We start from the raw sequence: 25,770 nt of genomic DNA, 5'->3' as shown, positions 1-25,770 counted from the left end.
CAACAACCGCTCGAAGGCTCTTCTTGAACATTGATAGGGAGCTAAAAGAACTAGCGAACCCTGCACCGCTTTCCGTCGCACCCACCGTCAGATAGCTCCCCGCTGCAACGTATATCAGGCTAATGAGCGACCAATAGCCAACGGCAGTGTTCTCTGGGTGGTATGGCTGTTTAGTAGTAGGCAACGGGCAGGACGCCCTAACTTACTAGAACTTCCCTTCGGCTCAGCCGCTGTTCATCACACATGAATCATCCTGTACGAAACAACCAGGACGCGCTCTGCAGAACTCGGACATACCTAAGTTTGTGGAGCCGACCGAAATTTGGTGATCAGATGCAGATAGCCCAGCCCAGGCCGCCCAGTGATATCTAAATTAGTAGTGACTTCAGGGGGATCTAATAAAGCGCTTGCTTGCACTTCGTTGGTTTTGAGGAGCCCAGTTTCTTGTGTAACTGGGAGGAAGGAAATTGCTTCTGTGCGACAGCCGACTTCGGTCAGCTCGACTGCAGGTGCTCAGTCATTGGCCTACAGCTGCCATTCGAGCTGCGATGGTTAATAAGTGCAGAATCTGAGCACCAGTTAACATGTTCCCCATTGTTGGCACACTGCACTCCCCGCTGTAGCGTGATGCGAGGGCCCTTGAGGCTATGTATGTGCCCCATGGCGTTTGGGCGTGATTTTCGTCCTCCGCATCCCAGTAGAAGGGCATGCTGAAGTCCGAGGAGCCGGGAAGATCCTCCGGCGCGCAGCTAAACTGTTCGTAGAGCATCTCGAAAATACAAGGCTGTCCTCGAAGCGTTCCTCTTGATTTCTTGAAGTCGGGGAATAATAAGACCCTTGTACGAAGTACACTTTAGGGCTTCGGCCAATCTGGATCACGCACTACATACAACCCAAATTGTGTCGGGGTGGCATTCGAATGCGGCATGGTACTCATTCTCAGGTTATGCGGAAATCGATCGTCACAAGCTCAAGCGGTCGGTCAGCTCCGTAAAGCCAACAGACGGCGTAGAAGAGGAGATGTGCTTGTGCCTCCACGATGGTCAAAGATCGCATGGCATCGGAACGAGGGAGATTGGTACTGAACATAGTAAAAAGAATCCTTCATCTCGAATCCCCCACCTCAAAGGACGCGAACGATACCCGCTTGTCCACTACCATCTCCACTAAAATTGCTGTTGCCCGCTGATTCTGTTACGCTTATTGGTGCCATGCTCAAGTGCTGGCGCCGCCCTCGGGACGGGTAGATGCAAGGTATACTAATTAGTATATCTTCACTTCTGTAGTCACCTACAGAGTTGGACGGCAAGCAGACGTACTATACTGGCATCTAGTCCTGCCTGGTATGACCGTCCTAGGGTTTGCCCTTATCGAGGGGCCGAAGATGCAGCACGTAGCAGATCCTGCCGGACGGTAGATGAGGGTTCTCCAAACTTGGCATAACCAGGACTCAGCTTTGATAGGGGCGTGGTGGAGCGTAGTGTGATGGCCCGCTGCAGTCTTGTGCCTAAAAGGAACGGCGCTTTGCATACTAGCAGCTCGACGGTCGTCGCTAGGCTCGAGAAGAAAAGCCGGCATGGTGGTACCTTTCCCCCACGACTCTTTCTGCAGTCCGCATGAGCATTCTGCAACGGCGATGTAGTGAAACCTTTCAGGGGGAGAGAGGGAGCGTCCGCGGATGCAAGCTGTGTAGTAGTAGTTACAAAGACCGAGGACCGATTAGGAGAGAGACAGACACTTAGTAGTAGGTGAGAATCAGGTTGCTAGTAGTGGTGTCGGCAGCGTGTACCTGCGCCCGCTGTCTGGTCGTGGCACGATGCATTTGTGGTTGCAGTTTGTGGTTGTGGCTAGGGAGGCTCCCCCGGGGATGGATTGGAGCCAAAAATGACCTGGACCGCCTGGAAGGTCCCCATCGCGCCTTGTGGGAGAGTTGGGACCATCGCTAACTCGACACTCGGCCACTTTCACTCTCTTCAGCTTCAAATTTCCTACTCCCACTGCACGAACTGCGATCAGCAAGGACAGTACAGTATAATTAATTATAGGGCTTTATTAGTACAGTCTCGCCTGGTAAACCGGTGGGAATACCTCTCCCCATTGCACCCAGATATTTTCCGCCGCCTCGAGTTCTGTGCATTCCGCTCCCGTCGGCGGCAGTTCTTCCATCTCAGCTTCCGTGTTCTGTCCGTTTACTAGTACCAGCTGCTGTGTCCGGTCCATCTTCGTAAGTCGACCTCCATAACATCGCTTCTTTGCCCCGTGGTGCCTTGTTGCCTCGGGCAAGTCGGCCGATTTGTTCAGAGTCCACCATTGGCTCACGCCCGGCCGATCCTAAAAAAAAAGGCCTTCTCCCCACTCAAAACTTCACTCCAAAGCCAACCCAACCCAGACGATACATACCACCACATGTCCACCCCCTCTCCCACCCAAACTCGGTGCTTCCCTTCCGCCATCTTCTAGCCAGTCGTGTCCGCCAGTCATCGTTCGTGGTTGTTAAAGCGCAGCAGACTCACAGAATTTGTTGTGTGGCCAGTCCAGGCGTTGCCGATACAGCCTGCGCTTTTTCGCAAGTAGCAATTTCCTCCTCCCTCGCGTCCGCCATCTTCCACGGTCGAATCCTCTCGCGAAATTTGTTGGCGGACGATGTCGTTTTACGAACCACAAGGATGGCAAGCTCCTGCCAGGCAGGCGTCTTGGGAACAACCCCCGCCGCCGTCGCGCTCAGGTTAGTTCGCACTGCAGGGAAGAATTAGCCTGAAGAGACTGACCTTTTGTCAGGCGCAAGTTCGACATCACAACGCGAAGACAGCAATGCCTTCGCCACTCAATTCGAAGGTTTGATCCTCGCGCAGTGGTTCCTAGCGCGGCTATTGATTGTGTGTAGAGGTAGATAGAGCCATGGACAACCTTGTCAAGAGCGGCAAGTTCTATACTCCGGGTCCCCGACCGTCGCCAATGTCGATGCCGGCCGGACGACCTGGAGTAGACTTTGGTACGTGTCGTCCACCCACGTGCTTGCTTTACCAAGGCTGACCTAGCAGTGAAAGGGCCTCGAATGTACGGCGGCCGTCATGGTGACTTTGATCCCTCTCGACCGCATCCCGGCGCCAACCTTCAAAATTTTTACGCATCGCAAAGGCATCAAGGACGACAGCCAGATGCTGATCAGATGATGCAAGCGAAACGGCGGATGGCGGCTCAGCGTGAACGCGAGCTACGCAACTATCATCAAGAACAACAATATAACCGAAGTAAGCCCCTGGGTTGATACACTGGAGCTACTGCCCCATGACTGATTTATCAGAAGGTTTATTGGCAGAGATGTCTTCCAACAAATCCGATCGTTCGATGAGCCCAAACAACATGAGTGAGGAGGAGCGCCGTGAGTTGATTGCTCGTCAGCATCGTGCTTTGTACGGCGAGGCCGGAGCCTTTGTAAACCAAATTCCGTTTACGAGCGAGGATGCCGCCAACAGAGATCCGGGAGCCACTGTTCATCCCGCTCCCGGAGGGGCTGTTCGAGGTCCCTCGCCACTTGGAGGCGATCATTTTGGTGTCACTGGTCAGGCTCAACAGGGCGAAAGCAATGTGCAAGGGGCTGGGTCAGGCCCAGATGGTGCTCGCATAGAGAAGGCGTCATCGCCTTCGACACAGGGGTCGTCTGGTTTTGGTAATTTGGATGCCTCCATTCATTCATCTGGCCAGGCTCCAACTCCGCCTTCTGGGGACGATTCGTCTCATGCTCGCCATATGTCCAAGTCCACCACGGCGCCGGTCAACAGTGGTATGGGGCCTATTGGCAGCCGTCCTAACGCCCAGCAAGCGACAAGCCAGACGCTTAACAAACGAACCACTTCGCCCCTACCTCCGGCCTTGGGGTATGGCTTTGGCCCAAGTGATCAGAATGCTGATCGAGTAAATTCTGCGGCGCCTGCGTCCAATGCGACAAAGGAATCTTCTTCGAACCCTGGTTCGGGGGCCTGGGGCACCGGAAGTGGCGTTTGGGGTTCCAACAAAATTGGGACTACTTCTGTCTGGGGTTAATTGAGCCATGAAGATATGAAGATGACTTGATGTGTTTTCGTATACCCGGAGTTGTGTTGTCTTTTCGGCATACCTTCGGTGTACAGGACATGGGAAAGGGTGGGGTCTTGACGTGGGAAATGCATGTTGTCATTCGATGCTCTTGCATAGCGTTCTCGTGGAGAGGGATGGATTGGAGCTGTAGCGTTCATCGTCCTGCTGGGATATGGGGTGCTCAGAACTGATGCACCGGGAGTCGGGTCGGCGAACGTCAAAAAAGTCAAAGCTGCTATTTATTGGAGGCACCTGGTTTGCGATCACTCGGGAAGCATTGCCAGGATTTGTTGGCGAATGGAAGCAGTGCGTTTAAGGAGGAATCGACAAAAGAGCTGGGCCATATGTGATTGTTTGTCTTTGGTTGTTGGCTGCTCGCGCGGGCATGGCTATGGGTCTTGTGGCTGATACGACATGGTCCTTGCGAAGCATGGCGTTGTGGGATTTTGAAGCATTCCGTCCGACCGGTTTTTATTTGTCTTTCGAGTATCTGTTGCCCTGTGCGGTTTTCATCACTCAAGGCAGGGTGGGGGCAGGGTTTGGTACAGCTGTTGGTCCGGCAAGTTCGAAGGGGTCGTCGTTCTCGCATACTTTCCTGACTGTTTGGTCGCTCTGGGTTGAGTCAGAGATTGGGGTAGGATCTATATTGATGAATTTGTCTATGGTCGATCTGGTCCGGGGAAAGTCGACGTAGAGAAGAACATCGTTGACGTCCGAAGGGAATACCAAAGGATTGAAATGGACGACAACGGTGTTGTTACGATGCTGACTGGTGTTGCACTCACCTGGAGAACCCCAGTCTGACCATCGCCTCTGCTCTCTCGAGCATCCCTTTCTTCTCATTCGAGACTTATATATCTTGTAGGCGGTCCTAATTACCCTCGTTGTATGCCGCTCTACAAGAGTCCTGGTCAGTATACTAAACAAGACCGTCAACTTTGCGAAGAGCAAAGAGGGCCAGCGTCCTGCGTTGCTCTGCCTAGGACATGGACAGGGAGCCAAATTGCCAGAATTCTACAGAGAGATGAAAATATCCGCTGCGGGTCACCTCGGAGAGTGTAAAGATACGCAACATAAAAAGATGTTTGGTCCAGATCTTCTGGAACAGAAGTGTCGAGACACGCGGTATTCAGGCAAGGCTACAGTGCAGCCTTGCCGAGTTTGGAATTAGTCACGTTCTCAGCACGTGATGGCGAGATCGGAGGTACCAGTATCGAACCAGGACCTCGTCCTGATCCCCCAGAAAATTTTAGGCGGCGCTTTGCCATTGAGATGAGATTCCTCCAATAGGAGCTCGGCAGTAGTAATTCGCATCATAAAGATATTTGTTTCCGCGGCTGCGCATTCTCCATACCTAATAATGTACACTGCACGTCCATGGTATCTTCTGGCAGATAGAGAGTTTGCTGTTGTTTGAACTGGGCGGCCCTTGTCTTCTCCACAGCGGCTACTCGACTTGCCACCACCGTTTGCTTTTAGCAGCGACATGTTGGCGGAGTCACAATTTCGAGTATTCTTTGCAGTCTGAAATTCATTGATCGACCTTCGCATACGTTCGCAGAATGGTATGTCTCAAACAATTTGTAGATGGACAATGTGCTGATCATGTATTTAGTGGTGTCAGAGGGCTTCTGCCCCATTTGCCTTTCGCGCAACCGGGCTCTCCTCCCGGCTACAATGGCGACAGTGTCGCAGTTTCGGCGATAGCGTGAAACGATTTCAAGAAGTTTTCCACGCTCAACTCGAAGATCCCAATGCCGCCGCCATCTTGACATCGATGAAGACCTCTCCCAAAGTCCCCCAGACTCTTACGGAGAAGATCGTCCAGCAATATGCGGTAGGATTGGCAAAAGACAAATATGTGAGGTCGGGCGACTATGTCACAATAGCTCCGCATCATTGCATGACACACGATAACTCATGGCCGGTTGCTTTGAAGTTCATGTCGATAGGCGCGACGAAGTTGAAGGACCCTAAGCAGGTTGTCTGCACGCTGGACCACGATGTGCAGAACAAGTCAGAAAGGAACTTGAAGAAGTACAGACAAATTGAGGAATTTGCGAAGAAACATGGAGTGGACTTCTACCCTGCTGGACGGGGTATTGGGCATCAGATCATGGTTGAGGAAGGATATGCGTGGCCTGGGACCCTGGTGGTTGCAAGTGACAGCCACACCAACATGTACGGCGGCATCGGCTGCCTGGGCACCCCTGTGGTCAGGACGGATGCAGCCAGTATTTGGGCCACTGGCCGCACATGGTGGCAGATCCCTCCGGTGGCCAAGGTTACGTTCACTGGCATCCTCCCCAAGGGCGTGACCGGAAAAGATGTGATCGTGGCCCTGTGTGGACTGTTCGACAAAGATGATGTGCTTAACCACGCCATTGAATTCACTGGCTCCGAAGAGACCTTGCGAAGTCTTCCGGTCGATGCCCGGTTGACGATTGCAAATATGACCACTGAATGGGGGGCTCTCTCTGGATTGTTCCCTATGGATGATGTTCTTCGAGGCTGGCTGCGGGCCAAGGCGACGATGTCAGCCTTGGACTCATCAGAAGGCCGGTCGGGAAATCCTCGTTTCACTCATTCCCGTCTCGATGAGCTCTTTGAGTCCCAGTTAACCGCGGATAAAGGGGCGCAGTATGCCAAACAGCTTTACCTCGACCTGAGCACTTTGTCGCCGTATGTTTCTGGGCCAAACTCGGTGAAGGTGGCGACCCCTCTGAACGAGCTAGAAGATCAGAACATTAAGGTTAACAAGGCTTACTTGGTGTCTTGCACCAATTCGCGTGCATCCGATCTCGCTGCAGCTGCAAAAGTGTTCAAGGACGCCGCTGAGAAGAACGGCGGCAAAGTTCCAAAGATCGCTGAAGGTGTTCAGTTCTACATTGCAGCGGCCTCCCTGCCGGAACAACAAATTGCTGAGGAGGCTGGTGACTGGCAAACTCTCATCGAGGCAGGAGCCGTTACGCTGCCAGCGGGCTGCGGCCCCTGCATTGGGTTAGGCACGGGACTGCTTGAGCCTGGCGAGGTCGGCATTAGTGCGACGAACAGAAATTTCAAAGGTCGTATGGGTAGTCCTGATGCAAAGGCCTACCTTGCGAGCCCAGAGGTCGTGGCAGCTAGTGCTCTCACGGGCAAGATTAGCGGCCCTGGTTGGTATGAAAGGCCAGAAGGCTGGTCTGGAGTGGTTAGGGGTGAAGGCGACGGCATCAAAGAAGAAGACCGAATGATCACAGCGGATGAAGCTTTTCAGAAGATCATCGACCAGCTGGATAGCATGATTGAAACGGCTGAGGATACATTTGGAGGAGCAGAGAAGACAACTGAAACCACATCAAGCACCACCGAAGTCTACCCCGGCTTCCCCGAACGGGTTGAAGGAGAGATTGTGTTCTGTGATGCCGACAACATCAACACCGATGGCATCTATCCAGGAAAATACACCTACCAAGACAATGTTTCTGTTGAAAAGATGGCCGAAGTGTGCATGGAAAACTATGACCCCAAGTTCTCTTCGATCGCAAAGCCTGGCGATATCCTGGTTGCCGGATTCAACTTCGGATGCGGTAGTTCTCGGGAACAGGCAGCCACTGCCATCTTGGCCAAGAAGATCCCCCTTGTTGTTGCGGGCAGTTTTGGCAATATCTTTTCGCGAAACAGTATCAATAACGCCCTGATGGGCTTGGAAGTGCCTAAGTTGGTCAGGCGACTGCGCGAAACGTTCTCGGAACCTTCGAAGCCGACGACGTCTGATCAGATAACTGAGCCTGTTGGTAACAAGGAGGAGCAGCAGAGCCTTGATTCGCCGCCGCCTGCGCCAACGAAGCCTCAGGAAAAGCAGCTTTCCCGTCGAACTGGTTGGACATTTGTTTGGGATGTGAAGAAGTCACAGATCGAGGTCGTCGAAGGACCAGGCGGGAAAAAATGGACGGAGAAAGTCGGAGAGCTTCCGCCAAATGTCCAAGAAATCATTGCCAAAGGTGGTCTTGAAAAGTGGGTGCAGAAAGAGATTGGAGCAGCATGATTACGTTTCCCTTGACATCCAAAATCTGGTGTTTGAAGGGAGCTGGGTCATCTAACCGCGGCTCAACAAAAGCACATCCGTTACTAGCATCCGCCAGCCTTGCGTGTTGCATGGGAGTTCCCAGACTGGGCATCTGAGAAGGAGAACATTCGGCATTGCCCCATCATCAGCATTGACGTCGTCTGCGCCGGCATGCGGAGCCCGCTAGCATCTCGCCCATCTCCAGATATGCTGGGAGCGACCCGCAAAGCAGACAGAACCACTGGGAAGATGGACGAAGCCAACGATGGAGACAAGTAGCCCTCCGGGCTCATTGATGTGGTGGAGGTGGAAAGGCCTAGTCACTCGAACTTCGGTATCGGCTATCAGCTGTGGAAGGTGATCAAAAGAACTGTTCCATCTTGCAAGGATTTAATGATGCTCGGTAGGGTGTTGAATGTCAGGTCTTGATTTGCAAATTCTACACGCTCCTGTGAAGCGGGCGGGGAACAGCACTTGACTTCCGCATGGATGGAGAAGTTGTTGTAGCACAACCTGTGCATCTAGATGTGTTATTACTTTAAGTACAGTAGATCCCTGTTCATTACAACACTCAACAAGCGCACTGTGAATGACCAAATTACCGATGTCATATCTGGATTGGCAGACCTTGATGTCTCCTGAGTTAGGGAACACCATGATGCTGGGGTGGTTTAGACATATATTCGGGGTTGAGGGCGACGAGGCTGCGGCTTCCAAGGGGCTAAGGCTTCGAGTTGCGGCCCGGTCCTGGCAGACCGAAGCTTGGCAAAACTGAAATTGAACAGGAGGAAACGAAGGAGCCGCGACGCGTTTACCGAGCGTGACAGCCACCCCCTCGAATCTTCGTGCCTGGTACGCTTCGCCTGAGGGCCAAAACAAGCCTTGTTTTGGTAGTTTGTACAATAAAGGGCTCTCTCTATATCCGCTATCGACAGCTGGCCTGCCGAATGTCGAAGGTTCTGGTTGTCTGAGATCAATATCCGCTATCCGCTGGAGGACGAGGAACAACCGACTTTCCGCCGTTCTTTTTTCGCGTCCCGCGTTCTATACGTCTCGGTCGGCGTTCCGCAAGGGGGTTCAGTCTGAGACAGTACAGTCTGCCTGGACAGCCAGGACGAGCATCGCCACAGGAGCTAGTTATCCAAACCATCAAGGCTGCCAGAACAACACTGTTCGGAGCTAGAGCCTTTGATCACCGTCATCCGCTCAAGTCGCGCTTCTAGTCTAGGTTTCCAGGCTGATCAGTCGCGTACTTTCGCCCAAGATCTGCTCTAGCGACTGGTTTCGCCTTGGATGTTGGTATGCTAGGAATGCCTCGAACCCGGCCCTGACGAAGTATATCTATATATATCATCCGTCCCAGGCACAATGGCAGTTTCTTCAGAAAGAGAGCCTTTGCTCCCATATTCTAAACGCCCTCGTCCAAGCTTTTTTGTGGGTTCTCGGCCCCTGTGTCAATATGAGCCAGTCGCTCCGCCCTTGATATATAATCCGTCACCACCTCGTCCTTTTTGGAGCTTTTCACTCTCATTTAGGGCAAAGGTTATACTTGTCATGGTCGTTCTTCCCGCATATCTGCTGGCCACTTCAGCCTTGTCAGCTTTAGGACCCTTGAACACTCACGACACAGTTATCCGCACGCCACAAACAGAACCTATGCCGGAGCCCTCGTCCGGGGAGGGCCAGCCGAAAGCTCCTCAGGATCCTTTTGCATCAATAAAAGGACCACTAATGGATACAAACTTCCCTGATCCTGCCATAATCCACGCGGATGGCGTCTCCTACTCCTTTGCGACCAACAACCGAGGCGCGGGTGCCGATATGGTCCATGTTCAGGTAGCAACTTCCACAGACAACCAAACCTGGACGCTATTAGACCATTACGATGCTCTCCCAAAGGTTGCCACGTGGGAGACCGGCGCTCGGGTCTGGGCGCCGGATGTTGTGCAACTTGTAAGTCTTACCTTGCACAACTTGAACCACCAATGAGTTTACAGGACACTAACATTGGCAATAGGATGACGGCTCGTTCGTTCTTTACTATTCCGGGGAGTTGGCATCCAGCCCAGCATTTCATTGCGTGGGCGCAGCTACTTCCAAGGACGTCATGGGCCCTTACGTGCCACTCGAACGGCCTATAGCTTGTCCCGACGTTTTTACGCGAGGCGGCGCCATTGACCCTGATGGGTACCATGACCCTTCAACAGGCAAGCGATATGTTGTCTACAAGACGGACGGCAACTCTATCGGCCATGGAGGTAGCTGCAACAACGATATGGCTCCTATTGTACCAACTCCAATCATGCTGCAAGAAGTTGGCCAGGACGGCATTTCTATCATCGGCGATGCGATCCAGATCCTCGACCGGGACGACATTGACGGGCCCCTCATTGAGGCGCCTTCACTACATCGGTCCGAAGAAGGGATCTACTTCCTCTTTTTCAGTAGCAACTGCTTTACCACACCAAAATACGACGTATCTTACGCAACAGCCCCAAGCATTAAGGGACCTTACACCAAGTCGAGTCGCCCTCTGCTGGTTACGAGCGACGCCAACCTTGTCGGCCCTGGAGGCCTCGATATCATCAAGGGAGGCAACATGGTTGTGTTTCATGGACACATAACGACTGATAACGACCCCTCGCATGATGAAAAAACGACGAACGCACCCTTGGTCAGAGGTATGTGGTCTGGAATTGCTACCTTCAACGGAACCAACGTATGTTTCAACTGACGGGGCCCCGTTATCGCCCTTGTCCTTTTGAATCGCAGAGCATAGATATATCCTTTGTCATCTATGCAGCGTGCAGCGCATCCTGGTCGGTGTTTCAGCGATTGATATCCATGGGAATCTACGAATAGACGAATACGAATCTGGGTAGGATGGCATTTCCTGGGCGTGTTTCTACAGTTGAGGTGGGCGGAACACATTGTTGGGGCCTTTATCGATGAAGCTAGCAAATCAGAAGTTTTACTGTCTGACTGAAGTCATCGCGGAACCTAACTAGAGCAAAGACAATATCCTTAGTGTCATTTGAGCGCGCTCACGCGACTCGATTGGATACTCTCTAGGCACCCAACAAGGCAAGTTTGCCGGGCGTTTCTTCCATCTCTGAAGCTCTGCAATTTTGTATCTTTGCACCCAATTGTGTCCTTTCAACCCGACCGTCAACACGTAGGGCGCCAGCTGGTCCTGTTGCCCACCACAAGTTGCAGAACCCGAACCTATTTGTTCTGCTAGAGGATGCCATAATTCTCCATCCATTCTTTCTCATACCGTATAGCCGCCACGATGCCTCCCCGGATACCGCCGTCAGCTGCTTCCATTACCATACCCGCCCCCTCCGTGCATACCCATTGCAAATCATGTCTTCAGCGCGCGTTCTCTTCTACTCCTTCTTCGAAGACCCAACTCAGACGGCACATGTTTGCCTGGCTGCAAGGGCCCGGTCGGAATTTCAAGCAACCCTTGAATGAGTCGACCAACTATCTCTCCGCCTATGATAGGCGAGGGAATCTACTACGCCAGCGGAACCAAAAACAGGCACCGTCCGTCGAGACGACTTCTGAAGGAGCCGAGACGTTAGATGCCGAGGCTTTGGAGGCCGCTGCAGAAGAAGAACCATCCATTCCCAAGGAAAGCGTGGATGATTTGCGACCTTTTCCTCTGAATAAAAACTTTGTTTCACAGAGTATATTGTCAGACGAGCTCCGGGAGGAGATATGGAAACGCGTACAAGTCAATGGGAAGTCAGTGCGGCAGGTCTCGGTCGAGATGGGCGTGGACATGCGCAGAGTTGCCGCTGTCGTTCGTCTCGTCGAGGTTGAACGACGAATGGTCGCAGAGGTACGTTATAACTCCTTTTTTCCTCTTGTGACTTTTGTGCCTTCTACTATGATGAACAACCAAATCGATTAGTCTTCCAGACTTCCAGCCATGGTGATCTAAAAAAACAAATTACAACTCTCTGACAGCGCAAGCGCACGCCCAACCCCTCTTCCAATTTCTCACACCACAAATGCAAAGGAATGGAAAGTAAAGCTGACGGGATTTTGTGCCATAAAAACAGGGTCAATCACTTGCGATTCCATACGCCAAAGCCATCCAGGGCATGGTACCAGTGAACAAGTTGAACCCCCGGACCGGGAAGCCAATGGAGGAGCACGAATCGATCAACGATCTCGAACAACATCCCATGACCTATCCACAGATCTTCTGGCCGACGTCAGAGTCGCGTGCCTTTAACCGCACGGATGCCGGGCGCGTCTTCAGCGGCGCTCCTCGCCTTCCCGACGAGTACGAGCAAGGCATCGGCCCAGACGGTCAACCTATTCCAGAACCATGGCAAGATACCAAACCCGAAATCATCGGCAAACCTGGCCACGAGCATCCCGTCTTGAAGCCGGCTGACGCCCGTATCCCGCACCCACACTTGATCGCCTATGAGAAGGACAAGCTCGACCCGACAATGTCGCGAACCGAGCTCCGCGTGCGCTACGCCGAGCGGCTCAAGCAGGAAGATGCCAAGCGCAAGGAAATCAAGGACCGTCAGGCCCGCGCGGAGGAAAAGAGGAAGACCCGCATCGACACCGACCGGTGGCAGTTTATCGTCACAGAGGTCTCGGCCACCAGAACCGGCACCGGCCTGGATGGCCGCGGCACAAAGGCTCCTGGCCTCAGATATGGTGTGCCTAGCCAGGAGAGAAAGAAGGGTCAAGTCAAGATCCCCACCAGCGTGCAGGTCTAATATGTGGCTCTTGCTCTTCCTCGTTGTTGATGTACACTACCAATATACCTTGTGGCGAAAGTTGAACATGAGAGCAACTCATGGATTTTCTGTCGTTTGCAGAAGCGTGTACAGGAAAAGTACTATACTTTGGTTTGTCGTCCATCTATGTACCTTGGGGATACCAAGGGAGATGTGCAAGGACGAGTTCTATAGGGAAGCTGTTCCGCAGCTTTGCCTTCATGCCGGAGATTGGACCAGCGAAGAGGAGATGAATAACGCGGAGTCAACCTCATGCGAGTGCAGTCCTGAAACTCAAGTCAGAAGTGACTAGCTGACCGTTGAATTTTCATTTTCCTCGGTAAACTCATTTGCTCGGTATACACACTGCTGTGTTTCCCCTGTATAATACAACCATAACGCCATCTCGGGTATCTCCGTATACTATTTATCTTAGTTAAAATGTTTCATATACATGGCACGACACAATTATCACCGACGCCTCAAGACAACTTGAGTCCGCTCAGGAAATCTAGAGCATCATCCTGAGCGGACTCGAGCTGGGCGATGCGTTGTTTCAAGACAGTTGACTCCATCTTCATCATGCCGATGACATCCCAAGCTTCCGACTCACTCAGTCCATGACACCTCGGGCAGTTGTCTCTGGCATATGCACCCCCATTATTTGCAGCAGAGACGACCGACGTTGCCGCACTAGATGGGGCCACAGACAAAGCTTCTGAAAAGACACTGACGACGGAGCTTACGTCCGAACCGGCTTCTGAGCCACCACCTAACGTCGAGACGTCAGATGAACGATTCCTTCGTTTGGAAACCTGAGCGTGAGCATCATCAGGCTGCGCACATTCCTGGCCGACTATTCTGATGCTCCGTTGTTGTGACTGGTGCGTCTCAAGAGACGAACGTTGTTGTTGCAACAACTGTGCGTTGAGTTCTGCAATTTGTCTTTCTTGCTCTGCGGCCCTTTCAGCCATGTCCTGCAACTGAAGTTTGAGATGCTCGTTTCTCGTCTGCGCAGCCTCCAGCTCGTCCGCCTGAACGTTCTTGGTGGAGATGGCCGACTTGAGCGCCTTCAGCTGCTCGATATAGGCTTGCTGAAAGCGTCGCAATGTCCCCTCAGCGTTGAGCTGCAGGTTTTTGAACACAGCAGGCGAGAACTCGTCCGGGTGGCCGTGTGGGAATAGTGCTTCTTGGATGTTCAGCTGGGCCAGTTCGTCGTTGGCACTGGCAATGTCTTGTTGCGATGGCTGCGACACAACTGCTGATCGACGAAAGAAGCTGAATCTGGAAGTGGAGGTGCTGGGATCTGACATGCTTGGTCTTTTGGGGTTATTATTACGCCTGGTGGTGAAGGTGTCTGCGAAATCATCATGCATTGGAGTTGACATTGGCCCCATCTCATCCACAGGATTCAACTTCTCTTTCCGCGGAGATGGAGATGGTATCAGTGTTATATTCACAGGCTCAGATGAGCCTTCAAACCAACTGGCTAGTCTGTCGACGGTAGTACTAGTAGTTGCCAACTTCCTCTTTACCGTTGTTGTTGGTTCTCCCGGCTCCACTTTCACGTTGATATGGGATGCGGCGACACTTCCGGGCGAAATGGATTGGGAGGTGGTGCTTTGCGGACGAAGAAAGGGCAGGAATGTCGAGGATCCCGTGGGTGAGGAAGACTGGGTCCGGTTGAATAAGAGTGGAAGGTCGGCAGCTGTCCGAGATCGTTGGGGGCCTCTGGTCGGTGCCGGTGATGGCAAAGTCAAAGAATAGTCATCATCATCATCGTTCGGTGAAGAAGAGGCAAACGGTAGCAGGCGAGGCGGCGGATGTGCCAGAGCACCTTGAAACGAGTGCTGGGACATGATGTTTGGATCAGATCATGCACTTGTGGTGCAAGGCGGAAGTTGGCAACTGCGCGCAAGCGAGTTTCGATCTGCGGAAGCGCCTGGGCTTTTAAGGCAAGATCATCCAGCGCTCGGAGGGACTGATGATGTAGAATGTTGAACGTGTTTCCCAAAGGCTCTATTCCTGGTATATTCTGATGCACCACTTGGACGTACAGTACGTTCCCTCGATGTGATGCGATTTTGTCGGGGTGCGCCAAAAGTCAATGATTTGGGGTAGACCGAGTCCCGCCGTTGATCCGGATGCTGGCCACGACAAAGTTGGCAAGATGATGGTGGTGATCACGAAGCGACAACAGCAACGTTGTAAAATCTCAGGATGCAAAAAGGACTTACGAAGAGGCACAGAACAAGTTGCACAGTCGCTTGATGCGGTCGATGCCTTTCTATTTTCCCAGCCGCGCCACGAGACAATTGCTGAAATCAACGAGGCTGGTGTTTAAGCGGGGCATGACAGTCACGGTGTCGGCACATGCCATGTCCTACGCCTATCGCTTATCGGCGGTCCGGGTCTCAGCCTGACGCGGCCACGCGAGGCTGGGAAATGGAGCCAGCTGATTGGCGTTGTTAGTAAGTCATGAGGCACGAGAGGTACACGAGATGTTTGGCATCATGGAGACCTCTAGGCAAGGAACTGGCCAACCAAGGTATACCAACATCGTGATCGAGGTATGATTTATCTTACCAAATCCGCCTGCCACTGGTGATTCGATTCTTCCACGTCATGGAGGGCACAAAGGAACTACTGCCATTGATCCGACTGTGCGACTTCAAGTTGGAGGCACACATCCTGCACATCCACCAATGACTATTCCAGGCATTGAGGACATTGTTCAGCGGACACTGCTTCAAGGCTTCATTCCATCGGTGGGACGAGCAATGGTGAATTGGTTACACGTTGAGCGAGTCCGTTGTTTGACACTTATCACGCTCGCTTTGGCTGTAAGGGTCACAGCACTCTCTCACATGTTGCTCCCTTTTCCCCTCGGGACAAGGCAATAGAGCACTCGCTGGGGACAAACTACCCAAGCAGGCATAAGCGGTCCACCATACACGATCCTCTCCTGGCGTACGATAGATAGACTCGCTGGCAGCATAAGATCTTATGTAACGCCTGGCAGTAAGAAAACACCGAGTCCGGCCATAATAAAATGAGTGCTGTGCTCTTCAAACAATAGCTTACTTTCTCCATCATCTTTTGCTACGCTTACTCTTGCATGGCGCTGAAATGTAACTTTGAACCGTGAAACTATTAATTACCTGCGGTATGTTATCGCCTGCAGACCTGCTCTAAACAATCTAGCAGCTTTTGTGGAAATAATATGACAAGATCTGTCTGTACAGACCAGAATTGAAGAGTGATATTTTGGTATTGCTGGATACAGCCAACTAGGCAAGAATCATATGGATGTCCAGGCTGATCCATGAACCTTCCTGACTTGCGATACTTCAGCTCCGGCACCACCCTGTTGAGAGGTGGAAAAAGCAGTCAAGCCTTCCCTTCCCCTAAGAGCATGCCTTGCTAAGAGAATATCGTGAGTCCTTCGTTTCGGTATGAAGGGGAGAGGTTTGTGCTTGCTTCCAATTTAAGCAGCAACAGCCTCCTCCTGCGTGCCGTTGGTGCCGTTTTCTTGGCCACTTTCGGCAGTGTCGTGGTGCTCATCATGGTCCTCCTTACCGGGGCTGTCGATGGCGACCTTGACGGCGATCTCACGACCCTCGATTTGCTTGCCATTCATCTCCTCCACGGCCTTCTTCTGCAACTCCTCGGAACCAAGGGTGACGAAGCCAAAACCGCGGCCCTTGCGAGGCTCGTTGCGAGCTTGAAGCTTCTTGATCATGAAGCGGGGAATAGGGCGAAGAGCAATCTTAGCGGAGACCGGTTGGTAGTCGGCGAAGAGTTCCTTGAGCTGTAGATAGGTGTCAGCACTGAACTGTTTGTGCGTTGGAGCTGGGCAGACTGCTTACCTTTTCCTCACTAAGATCGTAGGGCAGGTTGGCAACCATAACCTTGGTGGTGGATGGAATACCGTCCTCCGGTGGCCCACGTTGCTTGACAGGACGAGGACCACGAGGCTTGGAATCGGTGTTGGAAGCGCCCTTGTTGGCATCGGCAGTGACGTCGGTCAAAGGCAATGGGTTCTCTGCGAGCTCGCCGGCAGCAGCAGCATCCTAACCATGAGTCAGTTTTCCGAATACGCAATCGTTTCCGCCTGTGTAACATACAGTAGCTCTTGCGCCTCCACGAGCACGGCCGCCACGTCCACGTCCACGACCGCCACGGCCACGGCCAGAAGATCGCTTGCGCTCGCCACCTTCACCACCTTCGTGAGCACCCTCAGCTCCAGAATTCTGCTCAGGCTTGCGTGCGAGTTGGACAGAAACCTTGCGCTCCAAGATGTCCTTGCCAGACAGGTTCTGAATGGCCTTCTCTGCTTCTTCGGCCGTTTTGAGATCGACGAATGCATAGCCGACAGGACGGTTGGTACGCGGGTTGACGGGGATGGAAGTTGACTCTCTGAATCAAAGCATTAGCATCGCAACGAAGATAAAGAGCGTTCAACAGTAGCAACATACACATCGTAGCCTGCGAAGAACTGCTTGAGTTCCACCTCAGTTGTCGCATAAGCGAGATTCCCGATATACAATCGACGACCTTCAGCGGCGGAAGCCAGGACAGCTTCATTGTTCGCAGCAGAGTTATCCTCGACGCTGGCGTTCTTGAGGTTCTCGGCGAGGTTGTCGACGGCAGAAGACATTGTGGCTGAGGCACAAGTGCGTGTTGTTGACCGCGAAAGTACGGGGACTTGTGGAATGAAAATGACTCAGGTAGCTAAAGGCTGCCTTGGGAAATCAGTTGGTTGAGGGGTTTGAAGGGTAGCTGAGTGCCCTAGATTCAGAGGTTTATTTGAAGATGAGCTTCGGGTTGTGATCAGAGAAGGATGAGTTGTTGATGGAAGACGAAGAGGAAGGGAAGATCCAAAGGGGCGTTCGCAGGCTGAGAAAATAATAAAATTGGTTTAGCTGGGGAGCGAGTTAGTGGGAAGTCGCGGTGGGGATATTTATTAGTGGGAAGGGGCAGACGAATGGCCAGCGTCACACACACGGCAACTATCCAGAAAAAGCGAGCTAAGGGACATTAACTACCGGGAAGGGGCAAGTCACTTGCGCAGGCATAACATCTTACAATGTTAGGCTGCGCATGCTTCACTGATCACAGATCGCAGTAGATGGTCGTCGCTACCTTCAGAATCATCATGATCACTAACATCATGATCGGCCAGTGAAGATGCAGAGCAAACACGGCAAACCCCCAAGCCTCGCTTTCCCCAGCTTGTACTAGAGCCTGGCCCAGTCCATCTAACGGTCACTTCCAATAAATAATTGTTGCAGTTTGCATCAATTGTGCCTGATGAATTTCATTGTCAGTCCGGCTCTTCAGTCACAGCGTCACCCAAGCGATATCTCCCAATGTGATGCTGCGGCAGCCTCACTGTGCACATACAACTCATCGGAACGGTGCCTGGCGAGCCTCATCATGTGTCAAGCTCAGTGGCATACTGCACATTCAATGATGTTAAACGGCCAAACTGGTGACAACCAACAATCAGCATTGACTGCGGCCTTGTCGCCCAAGCGCTGGGCTTGCGCAAAATGTCATTCCTCCCTCAGGCCTCTCGCTTACCAGATAGTGAGATGATCAGGCCGCGCAATACTGCTGTTCAATCCCTGCAACATGTGCTTACAGCTATTTTGCAAATGCATACATGACATACTAGTAGTCCCAAAAACGGGACTCGACTCGTAGCGGATAGATACCTACCTTCTACAGTAATTCCAAATTTCATGTACTACTGCCAACACGGCAGTCTTCTCTGGAGCCCACACTAGCGGTGCATCACATTCTTGTAAATAGTTCGAGTTGTCCGCAACTCCAGGCTCATGGGCAGCGGGTTCAGCCTGATACTCGTGTGCTGTAACCAAGCGGGTAAGTGCTGGCGAGGCCTGAACCCCGGCTGCGCCACGCTGAAACTCAGCCTCGCGAGCTGCGCATCCGCTGGCGCTGCACTTCATTGGAAACATCACCACCGCTATACAACTTGAACTAATACCCTCGTCCTCGATCTCGCAGAGTCGGATTCTCAATTCTTTTTCGCTTCCTCTATTATAGCATGAACACTTCCTCGTCGTCCCCCTAAGTCCCTCCTCCCGCTTTTCTTTTCCCTTCATTTTCCTCTAATTTTGGCCGTTCGTTCATCCTGTCCTGCAGCATCAGCCTGTGCAACGGCCGCATACATACAACTACTACCGAATTGACCTTTGCACCCACCGAGTTTGAGTCCCATACTAACACTTTCGAGTCTGACTCGGATACCACACCACTCGACCCGCGACAATGCGTATGCCACTGGACAAGCATGGGCGGATAAAAACGGTCCTGCACGGGGTTCAAGCGGGCATTTTGTTCCTTGCCTGGGTTCTCACGATAGCCGTCTTCACGCGGAAAGGCCACTCGGACGGCCGAGTAGGATGGTACTTTGGCCTAGTATGTCTTTTCCACACTCGCAGAGTCCATCACTCCAGTGCTAACCTTTGTGATGCGCAGTGCTGGCTGACAATTCCGATCCTGATCTACCTTGTCATGGTACCGATGTGGTCCCGTGCCCGCCGGTTTGCGAACGTATATGCCTACGCCACACTCGATGGACTGTCGGTGATTTTATGGCTGAGTGCTTGGGCAGCAGTGGCCTCTTACGTCGCGTCGGGCAAAGGCAAAGGCGACAAAAAGGATGCGTCGGGCTGCGACAATTTCAAATACGGCAGTCCCGGGAGGTGCAAGCTGAGCGAGGCCATCATTGTGTTCGGCGTGTTCGAGATGGTCTTGTTCCTCGCCACGTCTCTATTCTCCTTCCGCGCCGTCATGACCTACAAGCGAACTGGCATGATGCCGGCGGAGGTAGCTGGGGCTGGCGCGGTTGGGGCTGATGGAAAACACGATGCTGCTGAGGTTGTGGCCCAAGAGGACGACCCATTCTCGAGCAACATCCGACCGGACGAAGAAGATTTCGAAACCAACGAGCAATACCATCATGGCGCCGGTAGGCAGGACTATGCCTATCCCAGGACCTCCTTCGATCATGACGATACATATGCTCCTCTGCACCAAGGCGATCAGGACGATCTGGTTCATATGCCACCCGAGCAGCCGCAGAGCCCATTGAACCATAACGGCTTTCCCAACCATGATTATGATACGAGCTATACTGGCGCATACGGCAGCCAAGGCCAGCAGCACATGCCGTACAGATGACGACTGGATTCCTTTCATAATTCTTTCCTGTTGCCTACCGCGGGGCTGAAGTCCAGCTAACCGTGGGCTGTTGAGTCAGACACTACGACTGGCCAACCTGCACAAAATCAGCTGGAGTTTCGCCGATTAATCGTGTTAGTCTCCTTTTGCTGCTGCTTTGGAAAGCGTCTGAGCGTTTCCTAGTCTTTACACCTGTCACTGAATTGGTTGAAGCTTTCAATGCTCATGGGTTACTTGTGTGCACTCCGCCGCAATACCTTTTGATCGGCCTAAGATATTGTTTTATGAACCCCCCTCCCCTTGGAACCTATCCGATAACGGTACTCTTTTACATGAATCTTCGGGATATAACCCACTTTGATGGGCAAAGATCGCACATTACGCCAATAACACGGCGGCGTCGGCCGGCTTCATGTGTCACGAAATTGTTTGTAGAGTCTGGATATAAATACCTAGGTAGCGGATTATGTTGGTTGCATGGGCCACAGCACATAAACGCTCCATTATTGTATCACAGCCGCGAGCCTACCAGCGCAGACTGTGGTTGTGGACCGTTCTGTTAGAACTGGATCAATGCGAGATATGACCACCTCTGATGAGATATATTGCTCATGAGAAACATGCATCAATTGACCGCTAAGCAATGAACTTGAAATGCGACTTATTCCATCCATATCTGCCTACTAGCACAACGGAGCTGGAATAGGAGCTTGAAGGCTCTGTAACTCGGTGTTGCTCATTTTACATAAATGTGTTCCGGGCACTTTCTCTCGGCACAGTCATACCAATATGACCTTCCCATTGAAATCAGAGAGAGCCCAGAAATAAAATCCCCAGGCTCTTTCTATGCTATCTGGAGGACGAACTTGTCTCTCGCTGGGAGCCAGTCCTTGCGCTAGCCGCGCTGGAGTCCTCCAGCTAATCCGTGTTTTCGCAGCAGGCCCCGTCAAACTCAAACACTGTAAATCTCTCCACACGGACAATGGGTACAGTTTCGTTCGGATCGTCTCAGAACGATGAATGAAAAAGTAGGGAATAAAGAAAGGATAGTCCGGCCCCAATCAGGCCCAAAGAATAATCTCCTTTGAGTTTGTAAAGCCCTCGGACGGTTCACCTCCCTTCGTAGCGCCATTACGCCTGTACACTGTTTGCCTGAGAATCCCAAACCGTTGCATCGTAGACCAAATGAAGAAAGAACCACCCAAAGTTCAAACGTCTGCCATGTATCGTTGCAGCTTGGAAGCGAAGTCAAAATCCACGTATCCGAAGTCCTGGTCTGACATTTGTCCAGAAGTTTTGTGGGTAGAGAGCATAGTCGGTAGTTTAACCAGCACATGGGCTCGTCGACGAATAAAAGGTCGGTGCAAAAGAGAAGTGCAAAGGAAAGTCGTGAAACGGGTCGTTAGAGGATGCTGACAAGAGCCTCTTCGGGCCTCTCGTACCCATCGTGGCTGCAAAACGAGCTCAACTCTGGTGTGTAGCCTCATAATAAGATCAGGTAGTTGCTAGGTGCAATACCCGTCTCGCCGTTCTCTTTCTTTGCTTGCCACCAACGACCACTCACGTCTGATACTTCCAGGATTTCATGCTTGCTGAAACTGATCTCGTTGGCGTCATCCGGATTTGCCTCGTAGCTGTAAATGGCTTTCGCCCGGTAGGGGTACTCTGTGGGTTGGGACACGTCTTGTGCCGCAGGAGAAGTGCTCGGATTAGAGCCTGGTGGTACAGATGGCCGAGCACCCGCGCCTGCAGGTCCCCCTGGATATCCAGAAACTGGAGACGATGTTTCGAAGCCATTCAGTTGAGCCGAAGTGTACATCTGCGGAGGCTGGGCAGAAGCTGTGGTTTGGGGACGGTCGTAGGCATTGGTCATATTGGGTGCAGGACCTCGGAAGGAGTTGCGGTCTTTGTGCAGGGCAAATTGGTCGATGAACTCGCGATGGGCGGCTGATGGTGTGGAGCCGAAATAGAAGATCCAAACAATCTGCAGCTTGTTAGCATGGAACGAACAAGACGCGACAGGAAACGTACAGCAACTATAGACAACAAGATGTGGCCAGCGGCTGCTGCTTCCATGGCCCCTTGAGGCTGATAAACAAGGGAATTGACCGCAGATGTTGTCATGACAAGGCCAGCAGCGAGGTAACCAACAACCTAACCGTGTCAGCATGACTCTTCCAGTACAGAACCAATGCACTTACGGCAATCGCGTAGGTATTGGCAGAGTTCGTCGCGAAAACAAAGGCAACCCCCAAGATACAGCAGAGCATATAGGCAACCGTCCACCACGCATATTTTGGGAAAGGATCCTGGATATCGGCAATGATGGAGGCAATAAAGGCAATTAACCACGCAAGCTACCGCGCTGTTAGCCATAGGTCTTGTGCAAGACGCGGGAGTCTCTTACCAGACTGATAGATATGGTCGCCAACGCGAATGGATCACCGACAATGTGGCCGAAGTCGACCCTGTTTCCTCTTCGAGCTTCCAACATGTTGTGCTTCTTCAGAGACGGAGAATAGGGAGTTCCGTATGTGGGCATGAAGGTTTGGCAAAGGGGCGACTGTCCAGAAAAATCGCCAATGCAAGCAAACTGGCGCAGACAAAGAAGTCGGCACGACTGAAAGCGTTGTCGTCAAGTATGAGGAGGTTTATGTCCAGGCGCAGGTTGGCTGGGAAGAGGACCGAGCGTAAATGGGCTGTGCTTTACGTTGGCGGTGGTGGTGGTGTGGTCCGGGTGGTCGTCTGCACTCGGCTAACAAGAAATAGATGCCAGCAACACAGTTGCCGATCAAGACTGAGAAACGAAGAGTCGGATGGACGAGTCAAAGAATAATGATCGACAATGGGCGTCCTACACTCAACAATGGAGTTGGTCGAAGAGTTCTGAAGGCAAAAAGCTGGAGCCTGAACGAGTGTAGGCGGCGATGATTTTCGGTGGTTTTGGAGATACTAGGGTTGAAGAATGAGGAATCGAATTAAGGAAGAAGAATCAATTGGAGGACGAGATCGAGGATTGAAAGGAAACGCGCATGAAAGGGGATGAAGGCGCAGTTTGGCGGTGGTACTGGTAGTTCAAGTTGGTGGTATCGGGGATGGAGACACGAAGGGGACTCGGAGGGCGGGAGAGGAAGAGAGTTTGCCTGCCAGTGCAGCCCGAATGCGACGGGGGTCGAAGGGATGGCCAGCAACTTGAAATGCAGGAATAATAATAATGGGGGGTGGCCAAGCAGGGCGGGCGGCCTGCTACTAGTAGACTGAGGACTCTTGGGCGGTCGCTTAGGGCAGCCCCAGGCTCTTTTCCGGACCCCTTACAGGCCACAACGGGCGACTAGCACCGCCTGTTGCTCACCAACAACCAACAAGCCTTGATCAAGGCCTGCGACACGTTTCAACTCAGTTGTGTCTCCAGATTTACAATTTCTCTTTCCGATTCAGGGTGCCTAGTACGCGATCGGTATCTCTGTTTGATTCATCGCTACTACGGCGACTACTTCTGCTTCTGCTTTGCCATATCACGAAAAAGTGATTGATGTGACCGCCGACACACCAACCTAATTTGTGTCTCGATCAATAATGACACTCCTCCCCGATCCCGTCGCACAGGCCACGCGCTCGTGTGCAATACGGACCTGCGCCTTCGTGGCACGAGCAACTTGGTTTGGCCAGATAAATTGCCAGGTTATGCAAGAGTATCGTTTGCTCAAATTACCTGCGCTAACAGATTAGACCGTCATCTCGTTTCTTGCGCCGTCGACAGCCCCATGAGGCCACTCCTACATATTCTTCGACGCGGTTTCTACTCGGGAAGCTTCTTTTCCGCCTTCAATCCTTGCAACATGAAACGCGAAGTGTGCGTTGACAACGACGATTGGGTGAGACACGACACTCCCCTGACATGGTTGATCCATCGTTCTCGACCAATGCTGTCTGCTCCACATTTGGCCCCCTTACACCGCCACAACCGTGCTCCCGCGATACCACAGACCACCTTATTCCCGGCGGCTGGCACGAAGTGGCTGGTAAGATATGTTTCGGAACATTAAAGCCACAGTCAACTGGCTGCGCACCGTCTGTGCATCTTGCCACCATCAAGCAACGTCCAGCAAAGCACACTGTGACCGTTGTCTTTGCAGCTTGAAGACGCCGCTATTTCTGGACCCTGTGTCGATCACTCCGGATCCCAGTCTCCGAGCCGTCTGAACAATCCTCCGAGCAGGGCGCAGTCTGATCATGCGACTCTCGCAGCTCGGGCTTGTCGACATGCTTGTCATCTTGTCACAGACAAGTGATCCAAGATCTCAAATTGCGGATTTCCGCCCTCATGGTGACGACAATCCAATCCTCAGATACCCTCCAGCCAAGTGGGACTATGATCCCAGCTGTATACTCTCATGCGTCTCAAGGTACATTGATCGCAATTGCATGATATGTCCATAGTGGTAGTTCAAGTGTATCCTTGTTCCTCTGTTGCTCGTCGCTCGGATCGGATGAGACGTCTTTCGACTTCGTGCACTCTTCTCTCCCAGTCCTCATACAAGTCTCCCGTTGCAACGACTCCAACCTTGACCCACCATTCCAAGCATCGCGCACTGCGCTCGCGGAGTTCTCGAATGTCTTTCTCTATGCCCTCTTCATTTTCCTGGCATTGAGCGAGTCTTGGGATGAGTGATGCCAGCTTTGAGCTCTGTTCTGCGGACGGCACCTGAAGCGTTTGTAGAGATGCAAGCCTCGAGGCTGTTTCGGGAAACAAGGTCGCATGGGACAGTACAATCGATGCAAGGGTACTCAAGTCTTCGGATTTGGGCGTCTCGGACGTAGTCGTTGATGGTGAGAAGAGATCTGGATATGTAGATGCTGGGTTATGATTAGTGGATATTGAGTTTTGTTGCAAGTTCAGGGTTCTTCCTACAGAGACGCTCTACGTTTTGGACAATTTCGCCAGCTGTGCCATCGAGCTTCTTCAGTTTGCTCAATCTATCTTCTAGCGAATCCAACTTTGCGCGGATCGTCTCATTGTTGTGAGAGGGCGTAGGAATCGGTTCCGGCAGGCCTTCCTCGTTGCTTTTACCAGAGAGCAGGAATTCCAGCCGATGCAGGCGGTCTTCGAGAAGTGCAAGAGTCCCTAGAGCAGCAGCCACAGGGTCGGTCGAAGTCGTCGCCATAGGTAATGTTTCTAGAGTGGACTGTATTGTATGGGTACGGGGATGGCAGTCCAACAACGATACCTACAACTGAATGTAGCGATCTCATAAACAAACACGACAAACCTGCCAAACAGAGAGGCGCTGCCGGTGGGAGAGTAGCACCGCTAATTCAAGTTTGTGCTAGTAGTACTACTTAGCAGCGGGATGTTCTTGAGCTTGGTGTGTTTGCCGCTTTCCACGTGCATGCGTCCGGCAAACTTCAAGGTGCCCTCCATCTTTGCGAACACGTCGACTTCAACACGGGCAGCTGAAATGTATTACTACTCGGCTATGGTCTCACAATCACCAGCAGGACTTGGTGTCAGACATGCAGAAGATACGAGTTCTCGCTTTTGACACATGCACTTGTCTCACTCATTATTGCAAGTCGCAGTATTGTTGACCGCCGCGGCAATGTGCTAAAATGATGCTCGGTGGCTGGGCCCAAAGCAACACCACGCAAGCCCACTTCAATCCGCCCCCGACAATGATTTGTTCA

General features: G+C 52.2%; 9 protein-coding genes across 11 annotated transcripts; 5 read left to right on the top strand and 4 right to left on the bottom strand.

Moving 5' to 3' along the window:
- The first annotated feature begins 1,981 nt into the window (after positions 1 to 1,981).
- HMPREF1120_04759 lies at positions 1,982 to 5,243 on the top strand. 3 transcript variants are annotated; one of them, XM_009158898.1, is made up of 5 exons: positions 1,982 to 2,725; positions 2,779 to 2,835; positions 2,885 to 2,992; positions 3,048 to 3,251; positions 3,308 to 5,243. In XM_009158898.1, the coding sequence occupies exons 1-5, from the start codon at positions 2,644 to 2,646 to the stop codon at positions 4,042 to 4,044; spliced, it is 1,188 nt and encodes a 395-aa protein (XP_009157146.1). In that variant the 5' UTR covers positions 1,982 to 2,643; the 3' UTR covers positions 4,045 to 5,243. The 3 variants fall into 3 exon arrangements, with proteins under 3 accessions (XP_009157146.1, XP_009157147.1, XP_009157145.1); XM_009158899.1 differs by having other exon boundaries at positions 3,305 to 5,243; XM_009158897.1 differs by having other exon boundaries at positions 3,042 to 3,251; positions 3,305 to 5,243.
- Positions 5,244 to 5,258: 15 nt separating this feature from the next.
- Positions 5,259 to 8,743, top strand: HMPREF1120_04758 (homoaconitase, mitochondrial). Its single transcript, XM_009158896.1, has 2 exons — positions 5,259 to 5,642; positions 5,693 to 8,743. Exons 1-2 carry the CDS (start codon positions 5,640 to 5,642, stop codon positions 8,102 to 8,104), a joined length of 2,415 nt encoding a protein of 804 aa, XP_009157144.1. The 5' UTR covers positions 5,259 to 5,639; the 3' UTR covers positions 8,105 to 8,743.
- Positions 8,744 to 9,493: 750 nt separating this feature from the next.
- On the top strand, positions 9,494 to 10,859 carry HMPREF1120_04757 (alpha-N-arabinofuranosidase; the record flags this gene model as incomplete). The annotated part of the gene is made up of 2 exons (XM_009158895.1): positions 9,494 to 10,078; positions 10,143 to 10,859. The coding sequence occupies 2 exons, from the start codon at positions 9,494 to 9,496 to the stop codon at positions 10,857 to 10,859; spliced, it is 1,302 nt and encodes a 433-aa protein (XP_009157143.1).
- A 558-nt stretch (positions 10,860 to 11,417) lies between these two features.
- HMPREF1120_04756 (uncharacterized protein) lies at positions 11,418 to 12,873 on the top strand (the record flags this gene model as incomplete). Its single annotated transcript, XM_009158894.1, has 2 exons — positions 11,418 to 11,972; positions 12,196 to 12,873. 2 exons carry the CDS (start codon positions 11,418 to 11,420, stop codon positions 12,871 to 12,873), a joined length of 1,233 nt encoding a protein of 410 aa, XP_009157142.1.
- HMPREF1120_04755 (uncharacterized protein) lies at positions 12,850 to 15,211 on the bottom strand. The gene has a single exon (XM_009158893.1). It carries the CDS (start codon positions 14,730 to 14,732, stop codon positions 13,356 to 13,358), a length of 1,377 nt encoding a protein of 458 aa, XP_009157141.1. The 5' UTR covers positions 14,733 to 15,211; the 3' UTR covers positions 12,850 to 13,355.
- A 703-nt stretch (positions 15,212 to 15,914) lies between these two features.
- On the bottom strand, positions 15,915 to 17,782 carry HMPREF1120_04754 (uncharacterized protein). The gene is made up of 4 exons (XM_009158892.1): positions 17,352 to 17,782; positions 17,001 to 17,292; positions 16,743 to 16,946; positions 15,915 to 16,684 (listed from the first exon to the last, which is right to left on the bottom strand). Exons 1-4 carry the CDS (start codon positions 17,531 to 17,533, stop codon positions 16,361 to 16,363), a joined length of 1,002 nt encoding a protein of 333 aa, XP_009157140.1. The 5' UTR covers positions 17,534 to 17,782; the 3' UTR covers positions 15,915 to 16,360.
- Positions 17,783 to 18,829: 1,047 nt separating this feature from the next.
- HMPREF1120_04753 (uncharacterized protein) lies at positions 18,830 to 20,765 on the top strand. Its single transcript, XM_009158891.1, has 2 exons — positions 18,830 to 19,320; positions 19,381 to 20,765. The coding sequence occupies exons 1-2, from the start codon at positions 19,171 to 19,173 to the stop codon at positions 20,083 to 20,085; spliced, it is 855 nt and encodes a 284-aa protein (XP_009157139.1). The 5' UTR covers positions 18,830 to 19,170; the 3' UTR covers positions 20,086 to 20,765.
- On the bottom strand, positions 20,523 to 23,287 carry HMPREF1120_04752 (SHO1 osmosensor). The gene is made up of 4 exons (XM_009158890.1): positions 22,493 to 23,287; positions 22,287 to 22,442; positions 22,117 to 22,239; positions 20,523 to 22,069 (listed from the first exon to the last, which is right to left on the bottom strand). The coding sequence occupies exons 1-4, from the start codon at positions 22,625 to 22,627 to the stop codon at positions 21,569 to 21,571; spliced, it is 915 nt and encodes a 304-aa protein (XP_009157138.1). The 5' UTR covers positions 22,628 to 23,287; the 3' UTR covers positions 20,523 to 21,568.
- Positions 23,288 to 23,480: 193 nt separating this feature from the next.
- HMPREF1120_04751 (uncharacterized protein) lies at positions 23,481 to 25,640 on the bottom strand. The gene is made up of 2 exons (XM_009158889.1): positions 24,998 to 25,640; positions 23,481 to 24,942 (listed from the first exon to the last, which is right to left on the bottom strand). Exons 1-2 carry the CDS (start codon positions 25,248 to 25,250, stop codon positions 24,533 to 24,535), a joined length of 663 nt encoding a protein of 220 aa, XP_009157137.1. The 5' UTR covers positions 25,251 to 25,640; the 3' UTR covers positions 23,481 to 24,532.
- Between the last annotated feature and the right edge of the window lie 130 nt (positions 25,641 to 25,770).

Source organism: Exophiala dermatitidis, assembly GCF_000230625.1.
Source record: "Exophiala dermatitidis NIH/UT8656 unplaced genomic scaffold supercont1.4, whole genome shotgun sequence".
Classification (NCBI taxonomy): domain Eukaryota; kingdom Fungi; phylum Ascomycota; class Eurotiomycetes; order Chaetothyriales; family Herpotrichiellaceae; genus Exophiala; species Exophiala dermatitidis.
This window is presented reverse-complemented; position numbering and strand designations above follow the sequence as displayed.

Excerpts from the sequence above, each read along its gene's own strand:
- HMPREF1120_04759 (XM_009158897.1), top strand. The coding sequence starts at position 2,644 with ATGTCGTTTTACGAACCACAAGGATGGCAAGCTCCTGCCAGGCAGGCG. Across the intron at positions 2,993-3,041 it reads ACGACCTGGAGTAGACTTTG|TGAAAGGGCCTCGAATGTAC; the intron begins GTACGTGTCGTC and ends CTGACCTAGCAG. Across the intron at positions 3,252-3,304 it reads AGAACAACAATATAACCGAA|AAGGTTTATTGGCAGAGATG; the intron begins GTAAGCCCCTGG and ends CTGATTTATCAG.
- HMPREF1120_04755 (XM_009158893.1), bottom strand. The coding sequence starts at position 14,732 with ATGTCCCAGCACTCGTTTCAAGGTGCTCTGGCACATCCGCCGCCTCGC.
- HMPREF1120_04754 (XM_009158892.1), bottom strand. The coding sequence starts at position 17,533 with ATGTCTTCTGCCGTCGACAACCTCGCCGAGAACCTCAAGAACGCCAGC. Across the intron at positions 16,947-17,000 it reads GTGGAGGCGCAAGAGCTACT|GATGCTGCTGCTGCCGGCGA; the intron begins GTATGTTACACA and ends ACTCATGGTTAG. Across the intron at positions 16,685-16,742 it reads ACGATCTTAGTGAGGAAAAG|CTCAAGGAACTCTTCGCCGA; the intron begins GTAAGCAGTCTG and ends ACCTATCTACAG.
- HMPREF1120_04753 (XM_009158891.1), top strand. The coding sequence starts at position 19,171 with ATGCGTATGCCACTGGACAAGCATGGGCGGATAAAAACGGTCCTGCAC. Across the intron at positions 19,321-19,380 it reads TAGGATGGTACTTTGGCCTA|TGCTGGCTGACAATTCCGAT; the intron begins GTATGTCTTTTC and ends TGTGATGCGCAG.
- HMPREF1120_04752 (XM_009158890.1), bottom strand. The coding sequence starts at position 22,627 with ATGCCCACATACGGAACTCCCTATTCTCCGTCTCTGAAGAAGCACAAC. Across the intron at positions 22,443-22,492 it reads CGACCATATCTATCAGTCTG|CTTGCGTGGTTAATTGCCTT; the intron begins GTAAGAGACTCC and ends ACAGCGCGGTAG. Across the intron at positions 22,070-22,116 it reads TCTTGTTGTCTATAGTTGCT|ATTGTTTGGATCTTCTATTT; the intron begins GTACGTTTCCTG and ends AACAAGCTGCAG.
- HMPREF1120_04751 (XM_009158889.1), bottom strand. The coding sequence starts at position 25,250 with ATGGCGACGACTTCGACCGACCCTGTGGCTGCTGCTCTAGGGACTCTT. Across the intron at positions 24,943-24,997 it reads CCAAAACGTAGAGCGTCTCT|CATCTACATATCCAGATCTC; the intron begins GTAGGAAGAACC and ends ATCATAACCCAG.